The sequence below is a fragment of the Onychostruthus taczanowskii genome, unplaced genomic scaffold, assembly GCF_017590055.1.
Source record: "Onychostruthus taczanowskii isolate IOZ18803 unplaced genomic scaffold, ASM1759005v1 scaffold162, whole genome shotgun sequence".
NCBI classification, from domain to species: domain Eukaryota; kingdom Metazoa; phylum Chordata; class Aves; order Passeriformes; family Passeridae; genus Onychostruthus; species Onychostruthus taczanowskii.
Genome location: NW_024498818.1, coordinates 224,428 through 252,364, shown reverse-complemented (window position 1 = coordinate 252,364; position 27,937 = coordinate 224,428). Strand labels below are relative to the sequence as shown.

At 44.0% G+C, this 27,937-nt stretch overlaps 1 protein-coding gene across 5 annotated transcripts in view; it reads left to right on the top strand.

The window, feature by feature from the left end:
- IQSEC1 (IQ motif and Sec7 domain ArfGEF 1) overlaps window positions 1–27,937 on the top strand; it is a 278,474-nt gene that overhangs the window by 49,319 nt on the left and 201,218 nt on the right. For all 5 annotated transcript variants that reach the window (XM_041399502.1, XM_041399500.1, XM_041399499.1 and 2 more), the window contains exon 2: window positions 4,216–4,245. In XM_041399502.1, the coding sequence (XP_041255436.1) occupies window positions 4,216–4,245 (30 nt within the window). The remainder of the gene's footprint in view (window positions 1–4,215; window positions 4,246–27,937) is intronic.

Genomic DNA, 27,937 nt, shown 5'->3' with positions numbered 1-27,937 from the left:
GAATCTTGCTGAAGGGACTTAATTAGTGGGGAAATTCATAGTTTTTCTCATCCTGACACTCACCTTGTTGAAATGCTAGTGACTGGGCAGCTCTTGCTAGGTTTTTTACCACTTCTTTCAAGTCTTCAGCCCAGTAGAATCTTTTTACTCCACCTGATACACAGCAGTTTTTGGGAAGAAGAATCTGCCTGTGTCTGTGGGCTGGGTGGGACAGCCTTGGAGCAGCCTGCTCTGGTGGGAGCTGTCCCTGCCCATGGGAAATGGGCTTTAAAGTCCCTTCCAAGTCAATTCCCAGTTTATACATTGCTGGCAGTGCTCTGGTGTGATCCAGACCCTTTAAGCAGGGGTGTAAGGGCAGGACTGTGTCTGAGCTGGGAGGTTTTATTGCAGCTTGACTCCATTCCTGGGGCTGCTCTTCCCAGACTCCTGGAGTGTTGCTTTCCTTGGCAGAGCTTTGTGCATCTGCTGGGATCCACAGGGGCATGGAACATCATTCACACCCAGCAGGCTCAAATAACAGTCCTGGAAAGCTCTAATAGCCTTCAGATGGGGTTGGAGGTTTCCTGGCAACATCTGCCTGGATTTGAAATGCTGCTCAGAACATTCACCTGCAGGAACCTCAGACTGTTCCCTGCTCCTCATACCAGGAGTGTCGTTTCTGTAGCCACCAGTGAATTCTCTCTGGAGCTCTCTCCCCTGAAGGTAGTCTGCTCCTCTGCATTACAGATGCTGGAAGATTTCGTACACTACAGAAGAACAACCTGTGCTGGGTGCAGTTTTGGTTTTGAGGCACGTTCTGTGCTCAAAGCAAGGCTTAATCAAATGCACTGATCCTTGTAGTGCTGTGTAAAGGTTCAGTTCAATCTTTTCCTTTTGTGAAAAATGGAATTAGAATGCTCTGTAATACGTGGTTACTGTGTACTCCAAGAGTCTCCTGCAGTAACATCAGTTCTTGTGGCTTGTGAGAAGATGCATTTCAGATGGAGTCTGATTCTTCAGTGGATGTTTGACATGCCGTCAGAAACCTTGGCTTTTCCCCAGTTCTTTTTATTCTGATGAAGTGACAGCTCCAAGGAGGTGAGATCTGAGTGGGATTCCTACCACAGGGGTGGCTCTGTGAGCTATTTAAAGCTCTGTCCACTTGTGGGTTCTCACAAAAAGGTTTCACTTCTGCTTTTGGCTGGTTTTGTACCACTTTGTGCACCCCCGAACATCAATCCTAGGCAAACAGAGTTTCAAAACTGTTAAAACTACTTGCTGTATTCTTTTACAGGACATTGCCACAACTCACTGCCCAGATAAAGTATCTGCTCAGCTAGGAGGTGTTGCAGGGGTAGTTGTGTATCTCAGTCCATATCACACACCTTGGTGGTTCTGAGCAGTGTTTAATTTGGAAAATTATTACTTTAATGAGCAAGAGGAAAGCTGGCTCTGGAGCTGCCTTTGGAAGATGCTTTACCTTGTGCTCTTCCACTTCTAAGTGCAGCTTTAGGTGTAAACAGAAAATCAGGTGCCAAAGGGCTTTCAGCTTGTTTGTGATGGCTCTTGGGGGGAATAACGAGAATTGAACATTTCCTGCTGGTGTGAGCTGAAATCTTTGGGATGAGGAAAAGCCACTGAAGGTGCTCTGCTGCTGATGCTGCTGTCAGCTCAGTGAAGAAGAAACCTGGGAATGGGAACCTCTCACATTCCCAATCTGAAGGGCTTTTCCATCTTGTGCATTTCCCAATGCTTTCTTTGAAATTGTGTTATTCCTGTAAATGGCTTCCACTTTTTAGGAGCTGACACTTCCCACCAAGGATGGTATGTTGGAAAATTGCCAACCAAGTCAGCAGCTGGAAGCCAAGATAGTTGGCTTGTTGTTCTCCTGCATGGGGTTTTTATAGGAGGATAGTGGTGACAACGAGAAATCCTTTTGGTGGCCTGAGTGGAGCTGATTTCTGAAATATCCATGTTTTGGATATGGACTGACAGACAGTGATGGCAGTTCTTAGTTACTCAAAAATTATTCAGGATTTTAATGGTCACTTAGGTTTGCAGCCCCCTGTAAACCTCAGGTACTGGGGTTTTTTGTTTTTCTTTACATTTGGTTTTTGGTTCAAGGTTGGTTATGGTGGTACCTGTTCCTCCTGGCCTCTGCTTGCAATGAAATTACAGTAATTACTACCTCTGTTGGCTATAACAATCTCAAAAATGATGTGTTTCACTGTATTTCCTACTGAGAATGAAACTCCTGGGGTCAGGAAGAAGACAAACTTGTACTTCAATAGGAATGCAATATTGTAATATTTAGTTCTACTCAAAATGAAATATTGGAAACCATCCAGGGCTTTGAGGAGAAATCTTGGAGAACGTTGTGTGACATTTATCTCATCAGTGATACAACTCAGATATCTAAATGGAACCTGTGCTGTTCCAAGTACTATAGCACAGAAGATATTCTATATATTGTGGGCTTTAATTTTTTTTTTCCTTTAAGGTCTACCTTGAAATAAATAATTCAAAATACTGCCAGAAGCCTTTTCACCTTTCTCCTTGTCTCAGCAGTGCCAGTATCATTTCTTTTGTGTGGGTCAAAAGGAGAAAAGCTAACCCAGAGCCCAGCACATGCTTCCTGTGTGAGCAGAAACATTAAATATCGATCCCCAATCCTGCCTTTCAAAGAATGCTTAAAGAAAATCGAATGCTTTGTCTCAAACTACAAGCACTGGGTTCTTCCAGCTCTGTGTTCATTCAGCCCTGCTCATCAATTACTCATTCCCTGAGCAAAATTGACCAGCTCTGAACAACTCTTCAGAATTTACTCGAGTAAATCTTACCATTGAAAACGCAAATTTAGCCGCTGCAAAATTTCCCAGCTTTTCTGGGAAACCTGAAAATAAAGAAGGGGTGGTGGGCCCCCCTTTGCCTGTTTGCTGGGCTGGGCTGGGAGGTGATCAGCTGGAGATCACCCTCACCTCACTGGACACAGTGCCTGGGTTCTGGGCAGAAGAGAATCGTGCTGCAGAAGGGTGGCTTGGGGTGTCTGGTGCCACTGCAGTGCCACTGGCATGCTTTGAGACATTCTCCCTATTGGATGAGTTTGTTATTCCAGCCCAGGGGAAAGGCAGGAAATTAAGCCATTAATTGTTGCCTCCTGCATTTGGGAACTTGAAAGCACAAGCAATTACAGGAACATCTTTCCCAGCGTAAGGTGTGTGCTCTGCCAGATGGAATTTGCTGAGAGCTGAGTGTGAGAAGGTGGCACTTAAACACTGGATTCATTAATTTTTTCATTACTCCTGGGAGTGCAGGGCTCAGCTCAGCTTCATGGGATTTCAGTGTTGAGAAAACTGCTTTGAAGTTGTTGTGTCTATTAAACAACTGGTTTTCACCTGTTCTGTAGTTCCTAAAGAACTCCCCTTGTCTTTGGGGAGGCAGCTTTGGGAGTGAGGCAGGAAAGGAATTGGGCAAATGGTTCTATGTTTTCTTCTAGATTTTTGTTTGGTCCTGAAATTTGAATATCATGTTCCCATTTCTCCTTGGAGATGAAATCCTCTTCAGTGTGAATAATCCTGAATTAAGTTTCTTTGCTTAAAATTATTGGGGAAAGAGGAGAGGCTTTGTTTCATGTTTGATTGATGAAATTATCTCACCTTTAACCTGCCCCTCTGTAATTTATTACATCTTATCCCTCCTTTTGGCACATTTCTGAAATTCACAAAAGTGTGAGGTTTTAAAGGTTTTAAATTACCTTTATTTGCCAACCTTGGTCCTTTCTGAGTGTCTGATAAAGCTGTGTTGGATTCCAGAACTATTTGCCTGTGACCTTTTCAGCTAAAGTATGAAGAAGAGATGAAGACAAAAATTAAAATGTATAAAATAATCTGCTTCTAGAATAGTGTCAGAGTGTTGCTTCCCACTTGTAAGAATGGAAAATAAATCTCTGTGCATGTTTGAGGAAGATCTTTATTGAGGATTCAGAGGGTGTCACCTGTTTTAATATTGCAGTTATTGACTTCAGCTGTTAACTGGGTTTTAACTTCTAATAGATTTTCTTGAAGCCTAACTAGATGTGTTTCTTTTCTAAATGTCTTATTAGCAGAAAAAGTACAACAAGCCTTAGAGACACTCACTGAAGCACAGAGGGGAGAGCATGCTTGAGAAGGTACATGGCTTTTGAATGATAAATGATGGAAATAACTGTGTCCTAAGTATTTGTGTATTACTTTACAGGTCTGAAGGTGACAGCTCAAGAAGCCTCAGGTATGTGTGCATCATCTTGATGTCTTTGTTCTAAGAAAATACTTTATTTAAAAGTGTTAAATAGAAACAAATTTTTTTTAAATGTGGGCATTATTTGTTGTGCTTAGCATGCCATTGGTGTTTTGAGTAAAGGTTCTTCTCCCTTGGAGAAGTTACTGAATGATTCTGTCTCCAGTGTGGTTTGGCAGTGAGGGATTAGATTGGATCATTACCAGAGATTTATGGTTAGTTCCTGGTGCTCCCAATCCAAGTTCCTGCTCGCCAGCCCTGTGCCCTGTGACAGCTGCCTGCCAGTTCTGGGGCAGCATCTCTGCTGAGGGGACGTCCATGGACTTGTTCTGGCTTTCTTAGCAGTCTCCTCTTTTCCACCTGACAGGGAGAGCCTTCATTGACTCATTATTGCAACGCTCATTCTACACTTGGAAGGTTCAGATAATGGGCAGAATTTCATGTAATTATCAGATACTTTACTTCCAGCTTACTCCCTTGGTGTTTTACACTCAGGGGTGGTTTTTGTTCCTACCTCTCTGCACACGTGGCTGAGTCAAGCTTGTAGAGCTTGCAAAAGTGCTCTCTCAACAGGACTGAGAAGTTAAAATTCCATCCTTGAGTCTGAAAGTGTTCCATATTCATGACAGCATTGCCATTAAGCAGATGCCTCAGCAGTGTGACTATTGATCAGTGATAATAAGGTTCATGATATTGACTGTGGCTTCACCATAATTCCCTGCAGTGTGTTTTGGGGCCTGTCAGGGCATTGCATCTTAAGGCATTGTGTTTATTTATTGTAAAACCCCAAAGCCAATGCGGGACCTTCCCTGGCAGAATTAAAATCCAGTTCTTAAGGCATTGTGTTTATTTATTGTAAAACCCCAAAGCCAATGCGGGATCTTCCCTTGCAGAATTAAAATCCAGTTCTTACTCACAGGTGTGCAGACTATCCCCAGGAACAGGTGAGTTGCAGAACAATCATATCAGAAGTCTGCAGGGAAGGATTAAAGATCCTCTGGAGTGCTTTTGACTTCAGCAGAATTCAGGATCAGTGTGGTGTGGACCTGAGCTGGAGGTTCAGGGTGAGGTGGGAATCTGTCCCCTGCACAGCAACTGCACTGGATCTGATCCCAAGGCTGCAGTGGGATGCCTGTGGCCATCACTACATTCTTTCCATGGGGTTTTAGCTCCCAGCAGAGCTGCCAATGTGCTGGCAGGCTGTGGAAGGACTAACGCTGGTCAGCTGCTGCAGACTGGAAGCAATGCCCCTGGCGTGAGGATTTCCAGCAGTGTGGTTGTGTTTCAGCCTCAGTGATCACTCCTGTGTGTCCCTGAGCCTCCTGTGGGATTTGGCTGCTCCAATGATGTGTGTGTGGAGCTCCTCTCTGGCAGAGTGTGTTTGGGGGGTTCAGGCCGTGCCCAGGCACAGCTGAAAGCCTCTGCCTTCAGCTCTGGTTTGGTGCTGCCTGACAATCAGACTCCAGCCCTGGCTCTGCACTGTGGAGTTTCAGTCAGGGTGGTTGGGCTGACAGGGCAAGGCACTGGTGGAAGGTGTTTGCCAGAGCCATTCCCACCTGGGAGGAAGGGTCTGCTCGGGTTTGTGCCCCTTTGGGACCTGTCAGTGCCCCATGGGGCACGTTCCTCCTGGCTGGGCTGTAGTGGGAATCAGCACCCTGTGTTCCTACAGAGACCTGGGGGCAGCCAGGCTGAGCCCTGGGCTGCTGGTACCATCTTGGTTTGAGGCTGTCCAGGGAATTAATTCTGTTATTCAGTGTGAGCTTGAGCTGCTCCAAGACAGCTCCAGACTTCTCTGACAGCCTGATTTTAACCAGACTGATGCAGTAGCAGGCAATCAGTGAAAGTTCTCTATCCTCTCTCTTAAACTGCATTTTCTCTGAGGTGAAATGTCACTGAGGCTGTGCTTTTGTGTTTCTGCCTGCACAGCGTCCTGGTCAGCTGTGGTCTTGTCTTGGGCAAAAGCTCCCTAAGCTCTGTTGATTTTTGGGCAGCATCTTTATGTTGTGGTGAATTTGCTTCCCACTGTTTTCCTTTTTTTTTCTGGCAAATGAAGATGAAATGTAATTATCTCAAATTAAATGATCAGGGCAGTCTGGGGAACAATGCTTAATCTCTGGAGAGATCATTGTCCCTGCTCACAGAGGCATCAGCAAAATAGCAGCAAATCCAAATGCTGGCCAGCCAAATGGTTCCATGAAATCAAGGGGTGAAAGGAGCCACGAGCAGGTGGGAAGGCAGGGATAAAATGTCCTGTCCCAGCGTTAACTGCACAGACAGCAGCTGGAGTGAAGTTAGAAGGGCTTGTGATTGTGGTCAGTAAATGAAAGTGTTGGTTAGGATTGGTTGAGTCTTAGCCACTGACACTGAAGGTATTAAAAGATCACTCCAGATAACCTGAGATGCAGCCAGAGATGTTGGTCTCTCCCAGCTGGTTGAGTATAATCAGGCTCCTGACCCAGAGATTGGCCTGGAATACCTGGTGTTTTCCATGCTGGAATGGAATATCCAATACAAGTGATGCCCTGGAATTGTACACTGTTTCTCAGATGCCCTGGTGCATTTGTTTTCAGTAGCTTTATAGCTGCTTGTAACGAGGAAATTGCATCCACAAGATGTTTTATAGTGCTGTGAAATGCAGAAAACACAGAATCTGTGCAGAGACAAGACTGACACAGCAAAGCAATATGATTCCAAATAATACATTAAAACAGCCAAAAATCAGCTTGACTTTGTTTCTTTCATTTGGCTTTCTCATTGTGACAAAAAAATCATGAATTATCCTGTTGTCCAAGCCCTTAAAATTATTTTTGCTTATAATACAGTTGTACTGTAATAAACTCACGTTGGTTTCCCTTTGGGCAATGCCATGTAATTTCCAGGCTCTGAGGTATTTGTTAAATCTGTTAAAATGGGGAGATTGCTTTGAATGCTTTGTATTCTGAGGTGCAATGCACACACACAATGTGGAGCTGTCAGTGTGACGAGCTGCCTTAATTAGCTGTCTTTGTTCACATGTTTCCAGGAGAAAATGCAATTTGTTTTACAAGGCATTTTGATATTTAGTGGTGTGAGGTGACAGCCACGATGGAGATGTCTGTGTGCAGTATATCCTGTCAAAGTTTGAAGAGATTGTCTCAAGGTTTAGTAGCAGATGTTCCTTTTCCCTCTGCACAGGCCTTGTGTGTTCAAAAATCCCCAGAGTGGAGGACTTGAGGAGAGTGAGTTGCAGAGGGGTTCAGGGAGCAGCTCTGATGAGCAAACCTCTGAACCTGCCCAGAAACAACATCTTTAGGGTTTTTTGTTTCTCTCCACTTGCTCCTTCCTAGTTGTGTGCTTTTAAAGGAGAAACAAGATACAACATGAAGGAAGTTGTAGCAAAACTGCATAAAAGGAGAGGCTTTCATGGCTCCTGAGCAGGGAGGTGCCAAGGCTGTTGCCAAAAAGGTGTGGTGTCCTAGGAGGAGCTATGAAATGGCCCAGGAATAGTGAAAAGGCTGAAGCTTAATTTAAAAATAAGAAGTAAGAAAAAAGGGCAGCTGAAGTACTAATTATGGGGAAAACATCAACTAAGTTATTTAGCTGAACTCGAAGAAAATTGTGATTTTTTTTTTCCCGTCTGTAATAGATGGAGGAAATGTGTGGAGTTGTGTCTGTTGAGGATCGCACAGGAAGGCTGATTCTTTGTAAAGGTGCACATTAGATGAAGTGGAACAGTAATTGTCTAATTTACTTTAGAGCAGGAGAGAACTGTGGAGCATCAGCCTCATCCTGTGCTGGGTGGAGGGGGAGGACTGGCTGTGAAACAGACCCTGACGAACCGCAGAGAGGCAGCAGCATAGAAAGTCCAGCAGGAAGCAAAGTTTTAGGAACTCTTTGTTTTGTTTTACTCCGGGAAAATCTGCTTGAACTGTGTGACTCAGCCTCCTCCCTGAGAAGCTGCAAAGTACAATTAAACACAGAGAGGCTTGTAAAGCTAATTTTCAAGTTGGAATGTATTGCTGTACCATCTAAATGACTCAATGTCTATATGTAAAAATGGCCTTTTCTGGCTGGTTTTAATCATTCTGTAATGACTCTGCTACAGTTTTATCACCAGTCCTTAAAATGTGCAAAATCATCACTTGTTAGTAATTTTAAAACTTCCCAAATTTTCTTCCTATAGAATTTTTACATAAATGTCAGGCTGACCCTCTCCAGTGGAGTGGAATCTGATGAGTCTCCTGATGTTAGTTTAAATTAGTTTTATTGCTGCTAATAGGAATAAAACATATGGAAACAGCTTCTGATAGTTGAGATGGCTGTGGAGCTTCCAGTGGCTCTCAAATGAAGATTTAATCTGAATTTCAGAATGAAAGGACAGTAATGCATTTATCAAATTGTCAGAACTACTTCTATGTCATCTCTAACAGTGACGATACATTTGTCATGTTAAAAAAATCCTTCCCCCCCTCCCAAAATTGTATGAAACATAGAGCCAAACAGATTTCTTTACTTCAGCCCCAGTGTCTTGCCTGAGGAGCTTAAGCTGCATGTGCTGGTGAGTAGGAAGGATGTGTTTGTTGTTTGATGGTGTTCAAAAGGTGCCCATAATTCTGTGCTTCATGTGGATTTTTATTTTTCTGGATTTCTTACTGATAATCTTCAGGCTCTTCATGATGTTTCATCACTTTGACTTCAGGTGCTGCAAATGATTCTGTCACAGCCACAAAGCTACCAATGTTTTGTACAAAAATGTCCTGTATGAACTCAATCTGTTTTCCCCCGTCTTGGTGTGAAAAGACAGGTGTCTGCTAAGGAAGGCAGGAGCCTCCCCTCAAATGGAAAATGTAAACCCCCTCCCACCAAATTGTTATAAATTTGAAATTAGGGGGCTCTCAGGCAAAGATATGGGAATAGGAATAACAGTTCTTTACTAGGAAAACTAACAAAAATTACAAATGCAATAGTACAAACAAAAAAACCCAAAAACGGACTGCCAGAGTCAGAGCAGGAGCTGACACCCTGTGGGTCAGGGTGGTGGCACAGTCCCATCCCATGGTGGCTCAGCCCTCCTGCAGTGCCAGCTGTGGTTCTGTTGGAGCAGGGATCCTGCACAAGGCTGGAGTTTTCCTCTGAAGCTCCAGTGGTGGTTTCAATGGGTCTGGTCTTCCTCTGGGAATGCAGTGGAGGAGAAAGCTGCTGCTCTGGCAATGCAGTTGGGAAAAGGCTGCTGTGGTGTCCCAAAATCTCCGATTCTGTCCAGGTAGGAATGCTTGGCTCCTCCTCCTGGGTGGAGCTTCTCCCAATGGGAGGATGTAATTTTATCAGCCATGCAGTGACACTCACTGGCCCGTGGACAGAAGATATTTCCTGGAGGGAGGATTGGTTGTGGGAGAGAGAAAGAAAACTGTCCAGTGAACAGAACTGCCCCACCTCTAACAGATGGTCATTGAATTCACACCCAGCTAAACCTGAGACACCCCCTTAATACCAATCCCTTAGACTTGATCCTCAAGGAAGTCCAAGAGCATTGTGAATGGGCAAATTAGAGGAAAAAGGGATGTTGGGGTTTTATTGGCAGAGTTGTGTAAACACAGGTAGGTGTCTGTTTGCAAGCAGATGAAGTTTTTGCATCTAGCCTTGCATTATATTAATAGCTTGACTTCTGAAATACTGCAATTCTGCTTTTTGTACTGAAAAGTAGAATCAAGTCTGGCTGAATGTTGGATGCCATCCAGGTGGGTAAAGCAGCACATGCCAGCGTTTTGCCCACAGTTATTTCCACTGGAAACAGACATCTGTAATTTATGGATCCCAGTGTGATTGTGCTCCACAGAATTCTCTCGACGGGCCGGCGGTTGTTGAATTTGCAGTCTCAGAAGGACAAAGCTTTGTAAGTGGTTTCACATTAATTCAGTGCAGCTCATTCCTATCCCCAGCTCTTGGAGGGGCTGCTCTGGTTATCTGTGAGATAAGGCTGTTTAATGAGCAACATGTCTGCACAGCTCAATTCGGGGAGCCCAGGGCTTGCAGCGCCAGGGGACTGCTCCTTGGAATTTATAAAGTAGTTTGAGTTTCTTTCATTATTTTGCCGTTCTTTTTGGGCTGCTTTTGTTCTTTTCTATTAGAACTCACAAGAAAAGCTGTGGGTGCATCTTGGGGTTGGAACTGGAGTATAAAAAAAGGGGAAATGTGGGGTGTTTTGTACTTTCTCTGTGCTCTGTAATGATCTTGGAGGGCTTTTTCCCTGATGTGAGCTGTGGGCAGGAGAAATGTGCATTTCTCCCCTCCTTCAGCCACCTGCAGCTGCCTGAGGGGTCTCAGTCCTGGAAAACAGAACTGGGACACAGCAAATCCCACGGAACACTTGGGATCACAGAATATCCTGAGTTGGAAGGGACCCACAAGGATCTGAGAGTCCAACTCCATCCCCACTGTAGCAGAGTTCCAGAGGGGGACAGGGTATGGTCTGAAGCTCTCTTACGGGTTTAAAGTAGTTGCTCTATTTATGTATTTATTTGTAATGGAGATGCAGTGTTATTCACAGAGCCCTGTGAGGACAGGAATAAAAACTGACTTTAAGAATAGAATTAACCAGCATAATTTTCTCTGCAGAACATTGACAATAGTCTGCACCAGCTATTGGAAATCCATGTGCAAACTGCTGGGATCATGAGTAGGAGACAGGCACTTCTGTTGACGAGTTGCCTCTATGCACTGGTGGAAAAAAAAGTCTCTGCTTCCTTGCACATAATTTGTTTCTTTGAAAAGAATTAATGTATGAGACATTTCTAGATAGGACTTGAAGCTAAAGCAATTTTCCTTCTGGTGTTCTGCACGCCGACAACTTAAATAAAAGGCAGAACTTCCCCAGTTTTCCTTCCTGCTCTCATCCTTTATGTAGGTGGTCATGGTTAGATTAATTCCATCCAACAGGAAAATATGCAGCAAAAAACAGATCTGTGAAAATAATCTGATAACTTTCAAGGCCCTTGTTTATTTTTGGCTTTCCTAATCTGTGTCTTAGGTAGTTTTATGCCTCTGTAGCTCAAGAATGGTCCTTGGATTAGGAATTAACCATGATTCAGGTATCTAGTTCCTTATCTGAGCTTTTTTAATGATGCTTTTGGAAGTGTTCCAGTAAGTGTAATTGTCAATAAATGGAAGATGAAGTGAGCAAACTGTGTTGGGGGAGCTGAGAACAGTTACTAAAAACATAAAGACAAAAAGAAAATTTCAGGTTTCCACAAAATGGATTATATATACTTGGAGTCAGGGCTAAAGCTTCATTTGCATTTGTGACTGTAGCAGCCAAATATTGTATTGATTTCAAATTATGCTGATGTTGTTGTAGCTGTGTTTTTAAGTGGAGCTGTGGATTTTGCCCCTGCTCAAAGATGAACAAAAGGCAGTAAAAGAAAGGCTTTGCTGGAGATTCCTGGTTATTAAAGCTCAGTGAAGGCTGTAAGCTGTGAGTTCTTTAGTAAAACCTCCTGAGTGGAAGCTGTAACCTTTAGTGCCTCCCTGCTTTGCCCCATCCTGAGCTGTCTTCTCAGGAGGAGAGGAGCAGAAAGTGAAGCCTTTCCCTTGTCTGGGAAAGGAGACACACCCTCACTGCTCAAATCCCATACTGATCCTGCAGTCTCAGGAGCTGAACAGATCTTTAAATCCCTGTCAGCTTAGTCTTGCCTAACTTCTGCATCAATTTGCCCTCATTAACTTTTCGTTGATTAAATCAAACACATTAATTGGGATACTCCTGTAATTTATTTATAATAATTAACTGTACCAGGGGAATAAGAATTCCTCCTCTGAATTTTAATTCAAGAAGCAGTATCTGTACACAAAAATAGAGATTGGAGCTAAAATTAATAGAGCTGCATGAAATACTATGTACATTTACCATACAACAAGCCTGTAGAAGATAAGCAGGTACTGACTTGCTCCTAGTCAAATTTTCTTTCACCTGCCTTGTGTATGGTGCACTAATGATGAATCTCATACTCAAGAGCCATGTTTTGAAGTGTTCCAAGAGCACAGTTAGCAAATGTTCTCTGGGTATCCTCAGGCTCTCCATTTCTTCGCTTATTTTTGTTTATTATATAAAGGAAATTTGATGTTTAAATTATAGAAATGGTAAAGATTGGAGTGTATTGCTCATTAAAATGAACCTTGAACTGCAATCCATCACATCCTTTCTGGATCCTGCAAACCCATCATGTGCATGAATTAGGGTGACTTACCATTATTCTGTTTTGGGTAAAAACCATCCCTTTGTGCTCAAGCAAATATCAGAAATCCAGCAAGAATTCATTTCAGCTTCTGGCCTTCTCATAACCCTTCTGCTTTGATGCATAAATTGAGGGAAGTTTCCACTCTGCAATGAAGATGAGCATTGCAGCTCACCCATTGTCATTTATTATGTGCTCAGAGTGTACTGAGATAAGCCTGGCTTGCCTGGGCTGTTACAGCTCTTGATTTTTTGTCATTATCTATTTCTGCTGCTGTTGGTTTTGAAAGGAGCTGCTTTGAAAGGAGCTGCTGGTAAATCACCTCCTGTCCAACGTGTGCCCCTGCCAGGGGGACAGCAGCCTTTGAGGCACAGCCACAGAGGAGAGAAGAGCAGCCAGGACATGGCAGAAGGGTGTTGGTTGTGCTTTTGCTTTGGTTGTGCACTTCATCTCTTGTAAATAGTCCTTGGCCTTTCAAGAGCTGTGGCTGTGCACTGCAATGGAATTGGTAATCCCATGGCTCTAAAATGTGCTGCACTTCCACAAATAATTTAATTGTGAGTTAGTTGGCACTGCTGGATTTAGGTATCGGAGCCCTTCCACTGCCTGGCTGCCAGACCTTGGAGAAGCACAGAAGAGTGTCTGGGAAAAGGTGTCATCACTGAGGGGTGTGCACATTGCAGGGGGGAAATTCTGTGTGGATTGCTTTGGGGTGCTAAAGAGGAACCAGGCAAAGAGCACCTCAAACTGATAGCACAAATAGAGCTCCCTTCGTAGCCTAAACCAATCTCTTCTGGAGATTCACCTTCATTTGAAAGTCAAAGTCACTTCTCCAAATCCAGCTTCATAAGAAATAGTTGACTTAAGTCCTAGTGAGAAGCAGTCCTGGTTTATGTCAGTGTTAAATATAGCTAATGACTTAAGCATTTAAAGAAGTTTTTGAGAATTCTTAAGGCATTTAAACACATCTTACTCCATGTATATTAATCACACCAAAAAGAATATTCTTCTAATTTCCTGTCTCATCTGCACAGCAGATGCAGACATATGTATGTGTTTGTTAGTGGAACTGTGCAGGCAAAAAGAGTGGAAGCTTTGATATATTTTTCTTTCCCTTTTGTTTGAATTCATTTTGTAGTAGAAGCAGCATCAACATGTGCTGAGCAAGGCTGGACAAGCCAGAGGAAAAGCTCAAGGGTTATTCTTCAGTTGACCTCACTGTGTCTATATTTTGGAGAGGTTGTTGACAGACAGCCTTACAGACCTGATGTAGGAGGAGCAGGCTTGTCCTTCTCACCTTCAGCCTCCTGGATGGAAGTGTTTGAGTGCAGAGGTTTCCCAGATGTGTTTCAGTGTTAGTGCTTCTGAGTCCTGAACACTTCTCAGACTGTGCTCAGTGAGTCCTCCTTCACCTTGTGTCTTCCAAGAGTGACCCCAGATCTAATTTACATTAGACCATTGAAGCTGCACCCTGAAATAACCCCCAAATCCCACAGCCCATCCTGCAGGGTTGGGTGGGATCAGCTTCCTCGTGTACAAAATTAAACAGGGAAGTGCTCCCAGCCAAACACCAGGGGCAGATGGCCTCTGAGTCCTCCCAGCACTGCCCTCCCTCACCTCAGCCACTCCCAGGCTGAGGCTTTTATGGAGGTCTTTAATGGGGTTCTGTAATGAGCTTTTTAATTATCACTTGCAGGCCAAACATCCTCGTGCTGTTTCTCAGCCAGAACAGGTCAATCCTAAAGGTGTAGGATTAGATGAGAATCATAAAAGCTGATTATTTCTTAATTTTTTTTTTTTTGCACTTAGCCAGTGGCAAAATTGATACCTACTCCTTGAAAGGATGTAGGAGGCTATTAGGCAGTGGATAATTAACAATAGAAGGAGGGTGGAAAGGTACAATAAGACTGTAAATTAATTACTAGTTCTTTATTCAGAAAGGACAATGTGATTCCTGAAACTTGTCTGTTCTCAGTGCCAGCTACAGGTGGGCAATATTAGGGAATAAAATTATGCAAGTAGAAAATAAGGTCTGCAAAAGAGGAGTTTTAATTTCTGGCTCCTGCCATATAAACCCTGAGCTCTTGCTTTGTCCTCCTTTCTCCTAACAGTGGTGCAGAGTGTGATGGACAGGAAGTTCCTCTTAAATGTAAGACCTAAGCAGTGGACAGTCAGCCATGACCCCCGTGGACTATTTCCAATTAAACTCTTCCTTCCTTCCACAAATTCCCCAAGTGATGTGTGAACTCTGGCTGGAGCATCTTTGTTTTCCTGTAACATTAGAAAAGCAAATGAACTTCTACCTGTCTGATGAAGGTGAAACATCTGTCCAAGCCACATGGATCCCATGCAGCTGTAAATAATTCTCATTAGGAAACAGAAGCTTGTTGTTTGTGCTCGTTTTTGGGGAGGTACAAGTTTTTAAAATGGACTTGTAGAGCTCTTACCCTTCAGTTGCTGTGCACACGCAGCACCTTTCACATTAAAACTTCATGTGCACTTAAGTGATGTTTAGATGAACTGCTGGTAAAAGTCCAGATGAAAATAGGGGTGTTGAGAGATGGTGTGATGTGGATTTGCTTTTTGGAACACCAGGAAATGGAAGCAGAAGGGTTTGAATGGTTGAGCCTTTTCAGAGCGGAGAGATATTTTTAGGTTTCCAGATTTAGAACATTTCCTTGAAGTCTTGCTGTACCACCTTGCTCAGTAATTTCTATTGAAAACAGAATGGTTTTTCTGTTGGGCTTTGTTCATTTTGTCTTGCATGCAAGCACTTGCAAATGTGAACAGCACTGGCAGGAACCATCAGCCAAACATCAGCCAAACACTCTGAAATTCTCTGTTCAAGAGAACCACCTCACAGATGGTGAGGTCAACACTCAATTTTAACAGCTGTTCTCCTTGAGAGTAGGTATTGATTCTAAAAGTTGTAGAAATGGAGAGAGAGAAAAAAAAAAAACCTGAAAAAAACCCCACCACCCCAAGAAATTGGTTTTCTGTGTCTTTATTATTGTGAAAAGCTTAAGGAAGAGCTTGGGGTGCCAGTAATGGAATTGGAATGACCTGCTTGGAGTTGTAGGGTGATGCATGTGGATGGGTCTGGATTAAAAATGGCATGTACCACCTTGAAGGTTAGCAAAGCAGCACTGTTAACCCAGGTAGTCCATAATAGCTGGAAATACCAGTTATTTGGGTTTTTGTTCCTACAGCTCCCTGGAGGTGGGAGGGGAAGAGTCTCCCTGGAGTTCTGTTAGGACAGACTTGTGCTTCTTGTATCTGGGTTCATTTGTTGTTGGCTTCTGGGTTTTTTTATTTAGGAAAAAAGCTGTAGCATCATAGCTGGGATAGTCTCTTGCTATGAGAACCAAAGTATCTTGAAGCTCCTTATTGCTTTGGGCACTTGGGATAAGCTGGCTGTGAGAGGAGAGTGGAACTGGTTTTTAGGACAGTGATTTTAAACCAGGTGTTTGTAGCCCTTCCTCTCTCCTTGTTCCAAGTGCAATTGCCTCAAAGCCACAGTTGCCAGTGATCTCAAAACATTTTTCCCTATCCTCTGGATGTTGGTAGGTTAGGGAGGGTGAGGTTGCAAACTGGGGACAAAAAGGAGGTGGCAGAGCAGTGTGAAGGGCAAAGAGGGATAAGCTGTTCCACAGCTCCACCAGAGCAGCAATGGGGCAAGAATTCCAATATTCTTTCCAATTTATTTTTTCTCTGTCCCTGAACTCACAGCTGAATCCAAAAAGCTATTAAGGAATCACTTGAAGATTTGCTCTGCCCTGGAGTGCTGGGAATATCCTGTTGGAGGGTCCTGTGCTGTAAAATATCTGTGGTTCAGCTGATTGGTCAATAATTTAACCAAGTGATTAAACTGAGGCTGTAGTAAGCAGAAAAACTGATTGGACAAAACAGAAAATACTTTAAATTAGGAAGAAAAGGTGAACACTGATTTTGTGTGCGTCATTTAATGCATAGGATTTTAAACTCTGTCTCCAGAAGAGGTATTTTACTGGGCTAGTATTTGGGAAGAAGATAGCACAGAATATCAGCATTCTATTACCTCAATATCTATGATAATGAAAGATGCCTATACTTACAGGGACAAGTAGAGCATGAAATAGTGCAGGGTGTCCATGGTGGGAAGATGGAAAAATGTTCGGAAAAAGGCAAATTGGCAGGAAATTACAAACTTGGCATTGATGGCTGTTGATAACCTGATGACCTCAGGTAACTTCCACATCAGCTCAGTCCCACTGAGGACCACAGAATATGGTGAGGACAAGGGGGGGGATAGATTTAAGCTGAAGGAGGAGAGACTTAAATGGGATATTGGGAAGAAATTCTTCCCTGTGAGGGTAGGGATGCCCGGGCACAGGGTGCCCAGAGCAGCTGTGGCTGCCCCTGGATCCCTGGCAGTGCCCAAGGCCAGGCTGGACAGGGCTTGGAGCAGCCTGGGACAGTGGGAGGTGTCCCTGCCCATGGAACAAAATGAGCTTTAAGGTCCCTCCCAACTCAAACCACTCTGTGATTCAAAGTTTTGGTGAGCTGGTTTTAACTCACCTTGCCTGATGTCAAGTAGGGATTTTGTCCTGCGGTTCCTGAGGACAGGGGGGCTGTGTGAGCAGCACTGGGGCTGTGACCCAGCTCAGGGCTCTGCTCGGGGCAGGAGGTGCTGGAGGTAACCAGGTACAAGGGAGGGGGTGAGGGAAAGTGGGATTTCACCTACCAGTTGTTGGGGTGAGACCTGTGCCCTCTCGGAGCCCTGGTTCAGCCACAGTCCCTTTGAGACTCTCCCCTAGGAGCCAATTAACTGTAAACTGTAATTAAAAAGAAGTGACTGTGACTTCAAACAGCCTCCTAAGTGCCATTTTCTGTACAAAACAATGACAAATACCTCGAGATAAGAGAAAGCTTAGTGCATTTTAATCTCTTTATGATGAATAAATCATCTCCTTTGTAAGGATAATGAAAGCAGATGGATGTGAATGCTGGAATGCAGTTGCTCATTAGGAATTCCCTTGCAAAGTGTGTCCCTGGACAGTCCTCACCAAATACTCCCCACAGAGCTGCGGTATGAAGTGATGATGCTGAATGCATGAGGAACAGCAGCCTGTTGCCAAATATTTACTGAACTGCACTTAAATCCCATTCACATTTCACCTTTCTTCTCATTGCAGGAAGGAAGGGCTGCAGTGGCACAAAGACTCAAAAAGGGCACACAATTAAGAGTGCTTGCTGTTGGTGAAACTTGCCATTGAAATAAGGGCAAGTATTCCTAACACAGAGCAAAATTCTGCTTTTGTGGACACTTTTGTCTGTTATGCTGATACTAAGTGGGTGTTTTGATATGTCAAGTGATAACATAAACACAGCAGTTTGCTATTGCTGCTTTTTATAGTTTCATAATGGATGTTCCTCACTCTTAAAAAGGCACTGTGCAGCAAAAATTCATTCACTGCCACCTCGTGTGCTTTAAACTGGCTTAGAAACAACTTCAGAAACTGGCTAAAAACCAAGCCAGTATTTATTTCTGTGAAGTGTCTTATTCTTTCTCCTCATTTCTCATTAGATGTAAACATTAAGTAAAAATTTAGCATCTTCCAAGTGTCTGTGGAGGCTCAGATGGCCACTTGCAAGCAGCTCTGCATTTCTGCAGCCAAGAGGGAGGTGGCATTAGCCTAAAAATGAAGGGATTTGTAGGTGTCTAAGAAAATATCTTTAAAAAAAAATCCCTGTGTTCATCATATGAATACCTAGGCGTGTACACCTTTAGCTGGGTTAGATATGCTTAACATAGATATGTTAAAATATGTTCTATATGTTATTAGATAATAAAACAATGCCTGTTTCTTGCTGAATTAATAACATTTTATTAAAATGCCTCTTCCCCCTTGCTGTACCTTGGCTGGAAGCTCACTGTCCCTTTTCAGTCCCTGTTCCTGTGATTAGTTATGAGGGATCATCTGGATGTGCAGGCTAAAAACTTGCCCTGGCTGCTCCTCTCTGTGTTTGAAATGGTCTCTGATTTTTCTGATGGTTTGTTATTAGAAATGCCCAGCACCTGTGCTGGGGCAGGAGCCCAGCTTGTTCTTGTTAATCGGGTTTTGTCACATCCGCCTTTTAGGACTCCTGCGTTAAAAGCACTCCTGGCTGCTCCCTGTGAGTTCCCCTTGGGTGGCTGTGGGTGGTTTTTGGGGAAGCAGCGGTGCTTTGGAGGTACAGCAGAATGATTTCTCACCAGTGTTGTGCTGAGCTTTCTGCTTGTTTGGGGGAATAAATGTGCAATGCAAGCCCTTCTTCTCTGATGTGGCTGAAGTTACTGTGTCAATAATGCTTTGAGGATTTCAGAAACCTGTCCCAGCGGTCTGTAAGAGCTGCAGACACGTCACAGATCGATCCCCATCACTGCCTGATTTCCTTCTGGTCTTACTTAAGGCTGGAGGTGCAACTCTTCTTCCTTCTCCCTTCCTTCTCCCAGCGCTGTCTTTGCTGGGGAATCACTTTCTCCTGAGTGTCTTCCCTAACTGGCTGTCCCAAAACATGCACTTATGACTCCTTAGGCTCCTCATTAGACTAAAACACCTCCAGAGATGGCTGCAGTCCCTTTCAGCTTGCCAGTGCCCATTTTCAGGGTGCTGCTTGCACAGGGCTCAGCCCAGGCTGTGGAGTGCCTGCACTGACCTGCTGGGAGGGAGCCGTGGCTGAAGTTTATCCTGCTGTTGGACCAATGTCCTAATTTAATTAGTGCTGGGCTTCTTAGGGTGGGCTTTGCAGGGCTCAGTGATCCTTGTGGGTCCTTTCCAGGATATCCCATGGTCTTACATTCTATAATTCCATCCTTTTGCTGGGGATGAGCCGTGGGAAGGGAGAACATCAGACAGGGGTGTGGTGGGCACAGATGGGGCAGGGCAGGGAGATCTCACTTCTTTTCCTAGGGAATGTGTTGGATAAAGAGTTCCATTCCCTAATAAAGGTTGTGGGATTTCTGCCACAGAAATGATTGCTCTGAGCTTTTTCTTCCTCCTTGGCATGTTTATGACAGTGGCTGCAGGCTTGTGTTGCACTTTGCCATGCAAGAGGTTTATACAAAGGAAAAAAATAGAATCAAGTTCCCAATAAATAGAACTGAAAATATTTTTAGAAGCTTGCTGCTTGATCAAATAATGCAGCCCGTGTTCCTCAGCACCTTCTGATGAATAATGAAACAATGCCATGGAAAGGGGGTTATCCAGCACTGGAATCTGCCCCTGTTTCCCTGGCTCTTGTGTGATAGTTGCTAATTAACAACAACAAGTTTTGAAGCTGGCAGTCGTGAGATTTTGGAGATCTGGAATTAATATTGTCCACTTACATTCAGAAATCATTAAACAAGCGTTTCTTGCTGAGGAACTGTTCCTGAGTCGTAATCCCAAACTGGTTTGGGATCAAAGCTCATCTCCTTGCAACCCCTCTGCCGTGGGCAGGGACACCTTCCCTAGAGCAGGTTGCTCAGGGCACAGAGGCACATTTGAGATTTTTGTAGATTATTTTAATGCAGAGAGCTCATTCTGAATTTCCATTGAGTGAGAGATCCTTGTTGTGGAAGTGCCTTTGCAGCCCTCACTGGGGTGGGTTTGGGAAAAGCTCCCTTAATGTGTGTCCTGCCAGGAGCTGGGCTGGCTCTGGAAGCAGAGTTGAGCTATCTCTGAGTAATTTTCCATTTGGATTGCTTACACTGCTTATTAAACCCCAGCTCTCCAGTGTAAGTGGGTAATAATGGCTTTAGTTAACAAGGACTTGTTTGTGAATAATTAATTCCCATCTCAGAATCCCAGAGATCTCTGTTAAGTCGATAATGATGATGCTGCTGTTGGTGTCCTGTTACATAACTGGATTTGGGAGGGGGAAATGTGTTTGTTCCTTGGTGAAGGGCCTGGTTCAGTGTGAGCTCCTGCTTGTAGAAACACAGATCTGCTGCTTTGAAAAGTGCAGTCTGAAAACGTCACGACAGAGCAGTTCCCACTTTGAAATGCTGAGTAGATGGGGGAAACTGATGCTGGAATATGTGAAGTGGCTTTTTGGTGTCATTTTTTACAAGGGCTGTGTCAGACCTTTCCCCCTGCTTTGTCCCATTTCCTGCAAAGTGGAAGGAATTGCTGTTGTAGACATGGGAGGTGGGCTGGGATTGGGGAATGATCTGGGTGGGATGTCCTGGAGTTAAGAGGGTCGGATGGTTTTGATGCTTTAGGCAGCTCCTTACAGAACTGGATGAATAAGGTATTTTTATTTCCGCTTATTAAGATTCCTAATCTGTCTCAAAAAATTCTTTTTCCTTTAATATTCACATGGTGGGAATATTGATGGGTTGGGGTTTTTTTATTGTATTTTTCTTTTCAAGAAAACATGTTCATGATACTGAAGCTGAGCATGGTGCATGAAGAACCTCAAAATTGCTGTACTTTGTGTAGAAAATAAAAGTTATTAGTCATGTGGAACAGCTAGTAAACAGTACAATGAAAATTTTAAATCTTAATGTTATCACTTTCATTATGAATACAAGAATGCTAGTAATAATGCTTTAAATTATATCTAAAGGTCCTATATTTTGAAGTGAAGGAACAGCTGTAATTCTATAGGAAAAGCTGTTACCTGAAATGTGTTTACTGTACTTTCAATAAGATTAAGAAAATGAAAGTATGCCAGAAATTGTGTAAGCAAACTAATACTCAAGACTCAGGTGTCTTCAATAACCCTTCAATTTTCTCTGTTGCCTTTGTTTAAATCATATTTTTAAGCAATAAAACCTGGGTAAACACTTCTAATATGCTTTACAGGACTCTTTCCATAGCATATAACAGTAAAAAATGTGGCCAACACCTAAATGTGCACTATAGCTAAGAAATAAGCTTGGAAGTAATTTCTTTCTGATGGAGATGCAATTTCCATGTCCATTCACAGGCTGCTGTCTGCTGAAATTCCCTTTTCTTTCTGGGAATACAAGAGAATCAGTGTTGTCCTTGGCGAAGTCTCCCTTGTTTGCTGCTTTTTACCTGCCCAGGTGGGCCTGCTCTACCTCCTGCTTTTCACAGAGCTGCTCAGACATGTGCAGGGAACTTGAATTTACAGCAAAACATTCAGTGCCTGGTGCTGACTGTCCATGAAGACATTCTGCACACAAACTGTGGCTTCACCCCAAGGCCAAGGTCAGAGACCACTTGGGTGGGTTTCTCTTTGGTTTGGAGGAGCTGAGGGGGTCTGGAAGTGCTGGTTTAACTGTTCCAGGTCATCCCCTCCCAGTCCTGGCAGGGCTGAGCTCTCCTGCAAGGGGGGGAGCTGCTCACTGAGGAGACCTTGGGAGAGCTGATGGATAATTTAATGCAGCCCTGGTTACTTGAAATGCATTGATCTTTAAAAACACTGTGTCATCACAAAAGTGAGCTCGATGAGGGAGCCGTGCCTGTAGTTGGGTTTGTGAGGTGGAAATACACTGGGGGGTGCTGGGGAGGACTTGCTGCTCCTTTTGGAAATGAGTAGTTAATTGCTAGTGTGGCACAAACTTCATTTGCTCTCAGTCAAGCCACGAAGCAAGAAGGGTTTTGTCTTCCACTTTAACAAACAAATTAATATGTGAAACACTGCATATCTTTGTCTTTGATGGAGTTTTTCAAGCACTGCCATGAGCTTGTGCCAATGAGATGTGGGATGGAATTGTGTAAAAGGAATTAGGCCAAGCACCTCCTGCTTCAGGAGACAAATGCGGGAGGAGGGCAAAGCTGCCATGCTCTTGAAGGATTTGATTTCCCTGGGCTCCTGAGAAAGCCAAATCCAAGAAGGTATTGAAATATCTGAAGGATCTGAGGGCTCAAGCAGGTGTGGACTTACACTGAGATTACTCCACAGTTGTGTCTGAGATGATTGGAGTTCCAACCTGGCAGTGGTCCTTAAAAACCAGTGCCTGAGAGTCCCTGCCAGGGACACAGGGCTGGTGTCCCCAGCAAGGAGAAGAGAAAGTGCCATAAGTGGCTTTTTCTCCTTTTTGAGCCTTTAAAATGTGTTATCAAAGCTGTCTGCTCTGCAGGAAGCCTGGTGTGTCGAATTGGCTGAGCCCTGGCAAGTGTTGGAGTTCAAGGCAGGATCTGAGAGTGCAGGGCAGCACTGAGTGCCTGGGCAGTGCAGTGGGAGGGCACAATTCTGCTTGGCAGAAAACAGCCACTTTATGTGCCAGGAAATTGTTCTGTTCCCCTTCCTCCTCATTCCCCTCCTTCAAATTAATACTATAACTGGGATTAAAAACTTCTAACTTAGGTTTTCTTTTTGCTCTTTTTTTTTTCTTTTTTTTTGGTGAGTTGGTTTTGTGTGGGCTTTTTGGTTTTATTTTTTAATTAGAAAAAGCAAGAAAACCCTGATGGCTGAGGTTGAGTTTGGTGTGATCTGGGTGGCACAAGCATCTTTGCCTTTCTGACAGATTCCCTGGAGATTCTGACTCCTGTGCCTGCACTGAGCATCCTCACTCAGCTGTGCCACTGCTCCCCTCCAGAGGTCCTGCAATGTCATAAAAAACGCGTTAGTCACTTGAAACACAAAAGTATAATCCTTGGAAGTACTTTTACTCTTTCCTCTATAGAATGATTTGGTTTAATTTTTATTTTTTACTGCTTTTACTTTAATTGTGCATCTCAGCTCACCTTGCCAGGCTCCTCTTGCCCCAGCAGCAGCTGCTCCCTGTGGCACCATTCACCTGACATTAAGGGTTGTAGGAGATGTCTCATTGACTTGCTGGAAACTGGAGGAGGCTCTTAAATTATGCATGAGCAGTCTGCTTCCTGCCTGAGTGAGGGATTCTTCACCTGGTGGGGATGGAAGGGATGTTTTAAAGGCTCTTATTCCAGTTTGCAGCCCAGCACCACAAATCGCTCCTGTTCCTGTTGGGGCACTGGAGTTTGATGTGGCCAAAGTGATTCACACCACGCTCAGGCTGGGCTGTCAGCTCCCATGGTCATGGGGAGGATGCTCTGGGATGGGACCCTAATAAAGACCCCTGATATTATTATCACTGCTTTTAGTGAAGGGCTGGGACCACCATCAGGCTAGAAATTATTTATAGTTCAGACAAACATCAGTCTCAGAGGCTGTGAGATTTTAGAGGCGCAAGCAGTCAGCCATAGTTCAGGAGTAGTCACAAGTTCTTTGTTACAAGGCAATATATAATTTTCTAACCCAATGAATAGATGCTACAAGGTTTATTTTGCTTTTCTATCTTAACACATTTATTTAATTTTGCTGCAGTGCAGATACTCTCATCTAATGGGCTTCTGTCTCACATCTACAAATATACTTTTATTATAACTTTTAAATTCTTAGCTTGCTCTATACTATTACATTACTACACTACAGCAGTGGAAGAGGCAGCTGCTTCTCTGGGAATCCAGTGGAAAGCCTGTACTGGTGTCCCAAAAATCTCCGATTCTGTCCAGGTAGGAATGCTTGGCTCCTCCTCCTGGTTGGAGGTTCTCCCAATGGGAGGATGTAATTTTATCAGCCATGCAGTGACACTCACTGGCCCGTGGACAGAAGATATTTCCTGGAGGGAGGATTGGTTGTGGGAGAGAGAAAGAAAACTGTCCAATGAACAGAACTGCCCCACCTCTAACAGATGGCAAACAGAATATACATTGCCTTGCAATCTAGGACTGGGGCAGGTCAGGAGCTCTCCTCATGTGCTGCTCTGTTTCTTACAGCAAACGTCCTCTCATGAATGTTCTCTCTCCTCCTCAGGTTGTCTCACCACTTTCTGAAGATGACAAATCTCTCAGAACAGGTCTCATGGCACGTTCTGCATTCCCCTGGGATTTGCCCTCTGAGGATGAGTGGTGTGGCAGCTTTCCCCTGAGGAAAGCCATGGGATGCTGGGGCTGCTCTGCAGCTCCAGGGCTCTGGGAGTCTGTTCTGGCACAGGACTGAGGTCCAGGAGGACAGAGGACCATTGGAGTGGTTCATCTCCCATGGGGAATGAGCCAAACCCAGCTATAGAGCAGCACAGAGATGCAGGAAGAGCTGGAGGCAGTGTCCATGGAATGGTTTGTATAGGAAGGGACCTCAAAGCCCATCCCGTGCCACCCCTACCATGGGCAGGGACACCTCCCACTGTCCCAGGGTGCTCCCAGCCCCAGTGTCCAGCCTGGCCTTGGGCACTGCCAGGGATGCAGGGGCAGCCACAGCTGCTCTGGGAACCTCTGCCAGGACCTCTTCCCCCTTGGAGTGGTGCATTTATGGCTGCAAGTCCTGCAATTGCAGTAGTGATAAACTGTGCTTTGGGGTTGTTCTTTTTTCAAATGGGCAGAATAAATTAAAAACTTGTCAACTCCACAAGGCTACAGAATCTGTGTGAAGGAGCAGGAGCTGATTGCAGCAATGGTGGGTTTGTACCCTGTGGTTTGTAGCACTGTTCCCTGCTCTGCTCAAAATGATGATTATAAAGTACAGCTCTTGAAATTATACCGTTCTGTTCCATTAGTCATCATTTTTTGCACTGGATATCATTCAAATATTTGCTCTCTTCAGCTGATACGTTTCTCTGAGAAGTTTAATTGTCTAGAAAACAACCTAAGTACATATTTTAGGAAAACAGTCTGTGTTTATGCGTTAGGGTTTCAGCTGCTGCAGCACTTTTTTTTCACATTTAGGCATGTTAGGAGGAGAAATGGTCTCTACAGCTAAAAAAATCCACAGCAAATGAACGCAGTGATGTTGAATGGTGGCACAAACTGATATTTCATGTACTGTTTGTGGTGCTTGAAACCTCTTCCAGACATGGTTAATGCTTCAGGCTGGGCTTGTTAGCACAGGGCTGAGGGGTGCTGGGGTGTTAATGAGTGACCTGCTGTTTGTGCAGCACAACGTGGACATTACCACCTGCTCATGGCATTAAAATGAGGCTTGACCTTTATTATAATACAGATTTTAATGGTACAACATTGAAACTACTCTGAGTTCCAAGGAATTCTGCAGAGAACATGTTCTCCCTCCCTGACACACGGCTTTAATAGGCTTCAGGACTCCAGCAAGAGAGAGGCTTGGCAACCAAATTATTTCCCTGTCTTGCATCCAGCCACATGGAAGGTTGTGCAGAATGACCCAGCAACCCTGGAAGCTGCTGCTGTACAACTGAGAATGTAAAGGATGTGACTGAGAGAAGTTGGTTGTAAAAGCAGCAAAGGTGAAGGTTTTATGGAGATGGTATTTAGATGCAGGCAGGGCAAAATCCTGTGTAGAGTTCAGCAGGACATGGCTTTTCTTGGCTCTCCTGTGCAAAATAGATTTTATTTCTGGGTAGCTCAATCTTAATGCACAAAAATAGTGTTTCAATAACTATATAAAATGGGTAACACTTGGAACTGAATGCAGAAATTACAAAAAAAACCCCATCTTTTCCTCTTCTGTGTTAAATTTAACTATTCATGGTCTTTGCAAAGGCCTCATTGATCTTTAGAGAGGATGAGGTACAAAATTTACCATTGATCTTCTGGTATGGTGGAATTCTCAGCTGCCTGGATGGTTCTTAGTTAAATACAGAAATTGTCTTTAATGCTCTTAAATTGTTCTGTGCTGCTACTATCAAGTGTTGAGAAGCTCCTAAATTTCTCTTATGGTGAATAAATGGCCTGGTATCCAGGAGCCAAGTGCTGTAAATCCCACTGCCATGAATTTTCCAGAGGAAGATTCCATCCAGAGAAGGAGCTGCTGAGCTCAGAGGATCTGAAGGATTTTGAGAAGCTCTGGCACTGGGAATGAGTCATTTTAAGATTACAGGGGTTTGGAGCTCCAGAGTCCTTTAGTTCTTACTGCTTTTCTTTAGTCCTGTGCACTGCCCAAATACATGGAAATGTTAATTTTGAGGCTGAAAAATGGATAGACAAAAACCCAGCAATCTAAATGCAAACAATCAGTAGGGCAATTTTAGGATGAAGAAAAACATTGAGATACCAAACTCATGCAAGGTAGGAGAAGCATTTTTCACTCTGTTTTTGGCTGATAGCAAATATAACAAAAAGGTCTAAGGACTTTTCATGCAGCTCTTGTCCAACAACGTGCAGCCTCATCTACCTGCTGCTTATAACTGCAGCATTAGCTTTGCAACCACCTGGAATGTTACTGGGAGGAGTCTCCCTCTCTCCCTTTCTTCAACAGAGGCAAAACAAAGAAAATAATTTAATTTTTTTCCTTGCTGTTGTAACAGAAGGATTACAAGAAAAAATATATTAAAAATCAGTGAAATTTTCCCAAGAATGCTTTTTCTTACATATTCACAGACATTTAAAATGTGAGGGAAAGTTCAAGTTTTGCTCGTGGGAAATATTCTGGGTGTAGTTGGGGAAAAACTGTGTTTCTCCTGCCTCTGTCACATCTTCCTGTGTTTTCTCAGAGCCACCTGAGCACTGTGAATGTGGGTTTGTAGATAGTCTATCAATGAAATAAGAAAAACATTCCTCCCTCTGGATGCAGCAATCTGTAGTGCCGGGAAGTGCAAGCCTGGTGATGGAGAAACCAGCCAGGATATTTTCCTTGGTGAGTGAGGATTATTTGATTGTGTCCTGTGCCCTGGAGTGTCTGTATTAAATTAGAGGATGGAATTTGCAATTTTGCCACTGTTAGGCAGGATCAGCTTTGTGGACTCGCATGGGCATTGCCACATCTGTCGAAATAAGTGTGTGAGGCTTGAATGGCTTTGCTGAATTAGTTCTGCTTTCGTGGGAGCAATTCCTGAGCCACTGGGACCCGGATGTGGCCACTGTGCTAAACAAACACTGATGCTGATCTCCCTGGATGTGATTTTGAGATTGCTGCCAAGGGGAGTGAGATTCACTCAGGCATTCTGGGACTGTTGGAAGCCACAGGGATCACCTGGATATACTTTGGGCTCCTCTGAGTAGCATTAACAGCAACACTGGTCATGGTCCAGGTAAAGCCCCAGACCTCCAAAGACCTACTGCTTTTCAGCTTCAAAATTAATACTTCTATGTAGTAAGTTTGAGGAATGGTGCCACAGCTTGCCATGTGTGAGGCAGAAGTGGGGCTGTGATTCCAAGGAAATCCTGCATTCCTGGTGTGGTCTGTGAGGAAAAAGCTTGTGGTGCTGTGAGATCAGTGGTCCTTGGACCAGCTGACTGGGATAAGGGTTTGTGTGGCAGGACCAGCCAGCCCTGCTGGGCTCTGAACTGTTTGTGAAAGGCTGCTGAGAACAACCTTGAGGCTGGAACAAAATATTTGTCTCTCTGGGATACAACTGAGCCGAACAAACAGCAGCAGTCTGATTTCCAAGGAATGCACCTCCCACCGAGGGATGTGTGGAAGAGCATGCCTGGCACCCTGCTCCTGTTGGGAGAGCTCCTGTGAAACTGGGGAGAAGGAGCTGGGGCTGCTGCAGGGTGGGAAGGGGATTCCCTCAGCAGTGCTGTGTCAAGCTGAGTGTCTTCAGGGCTGGGCACAGGAGCTGCTGC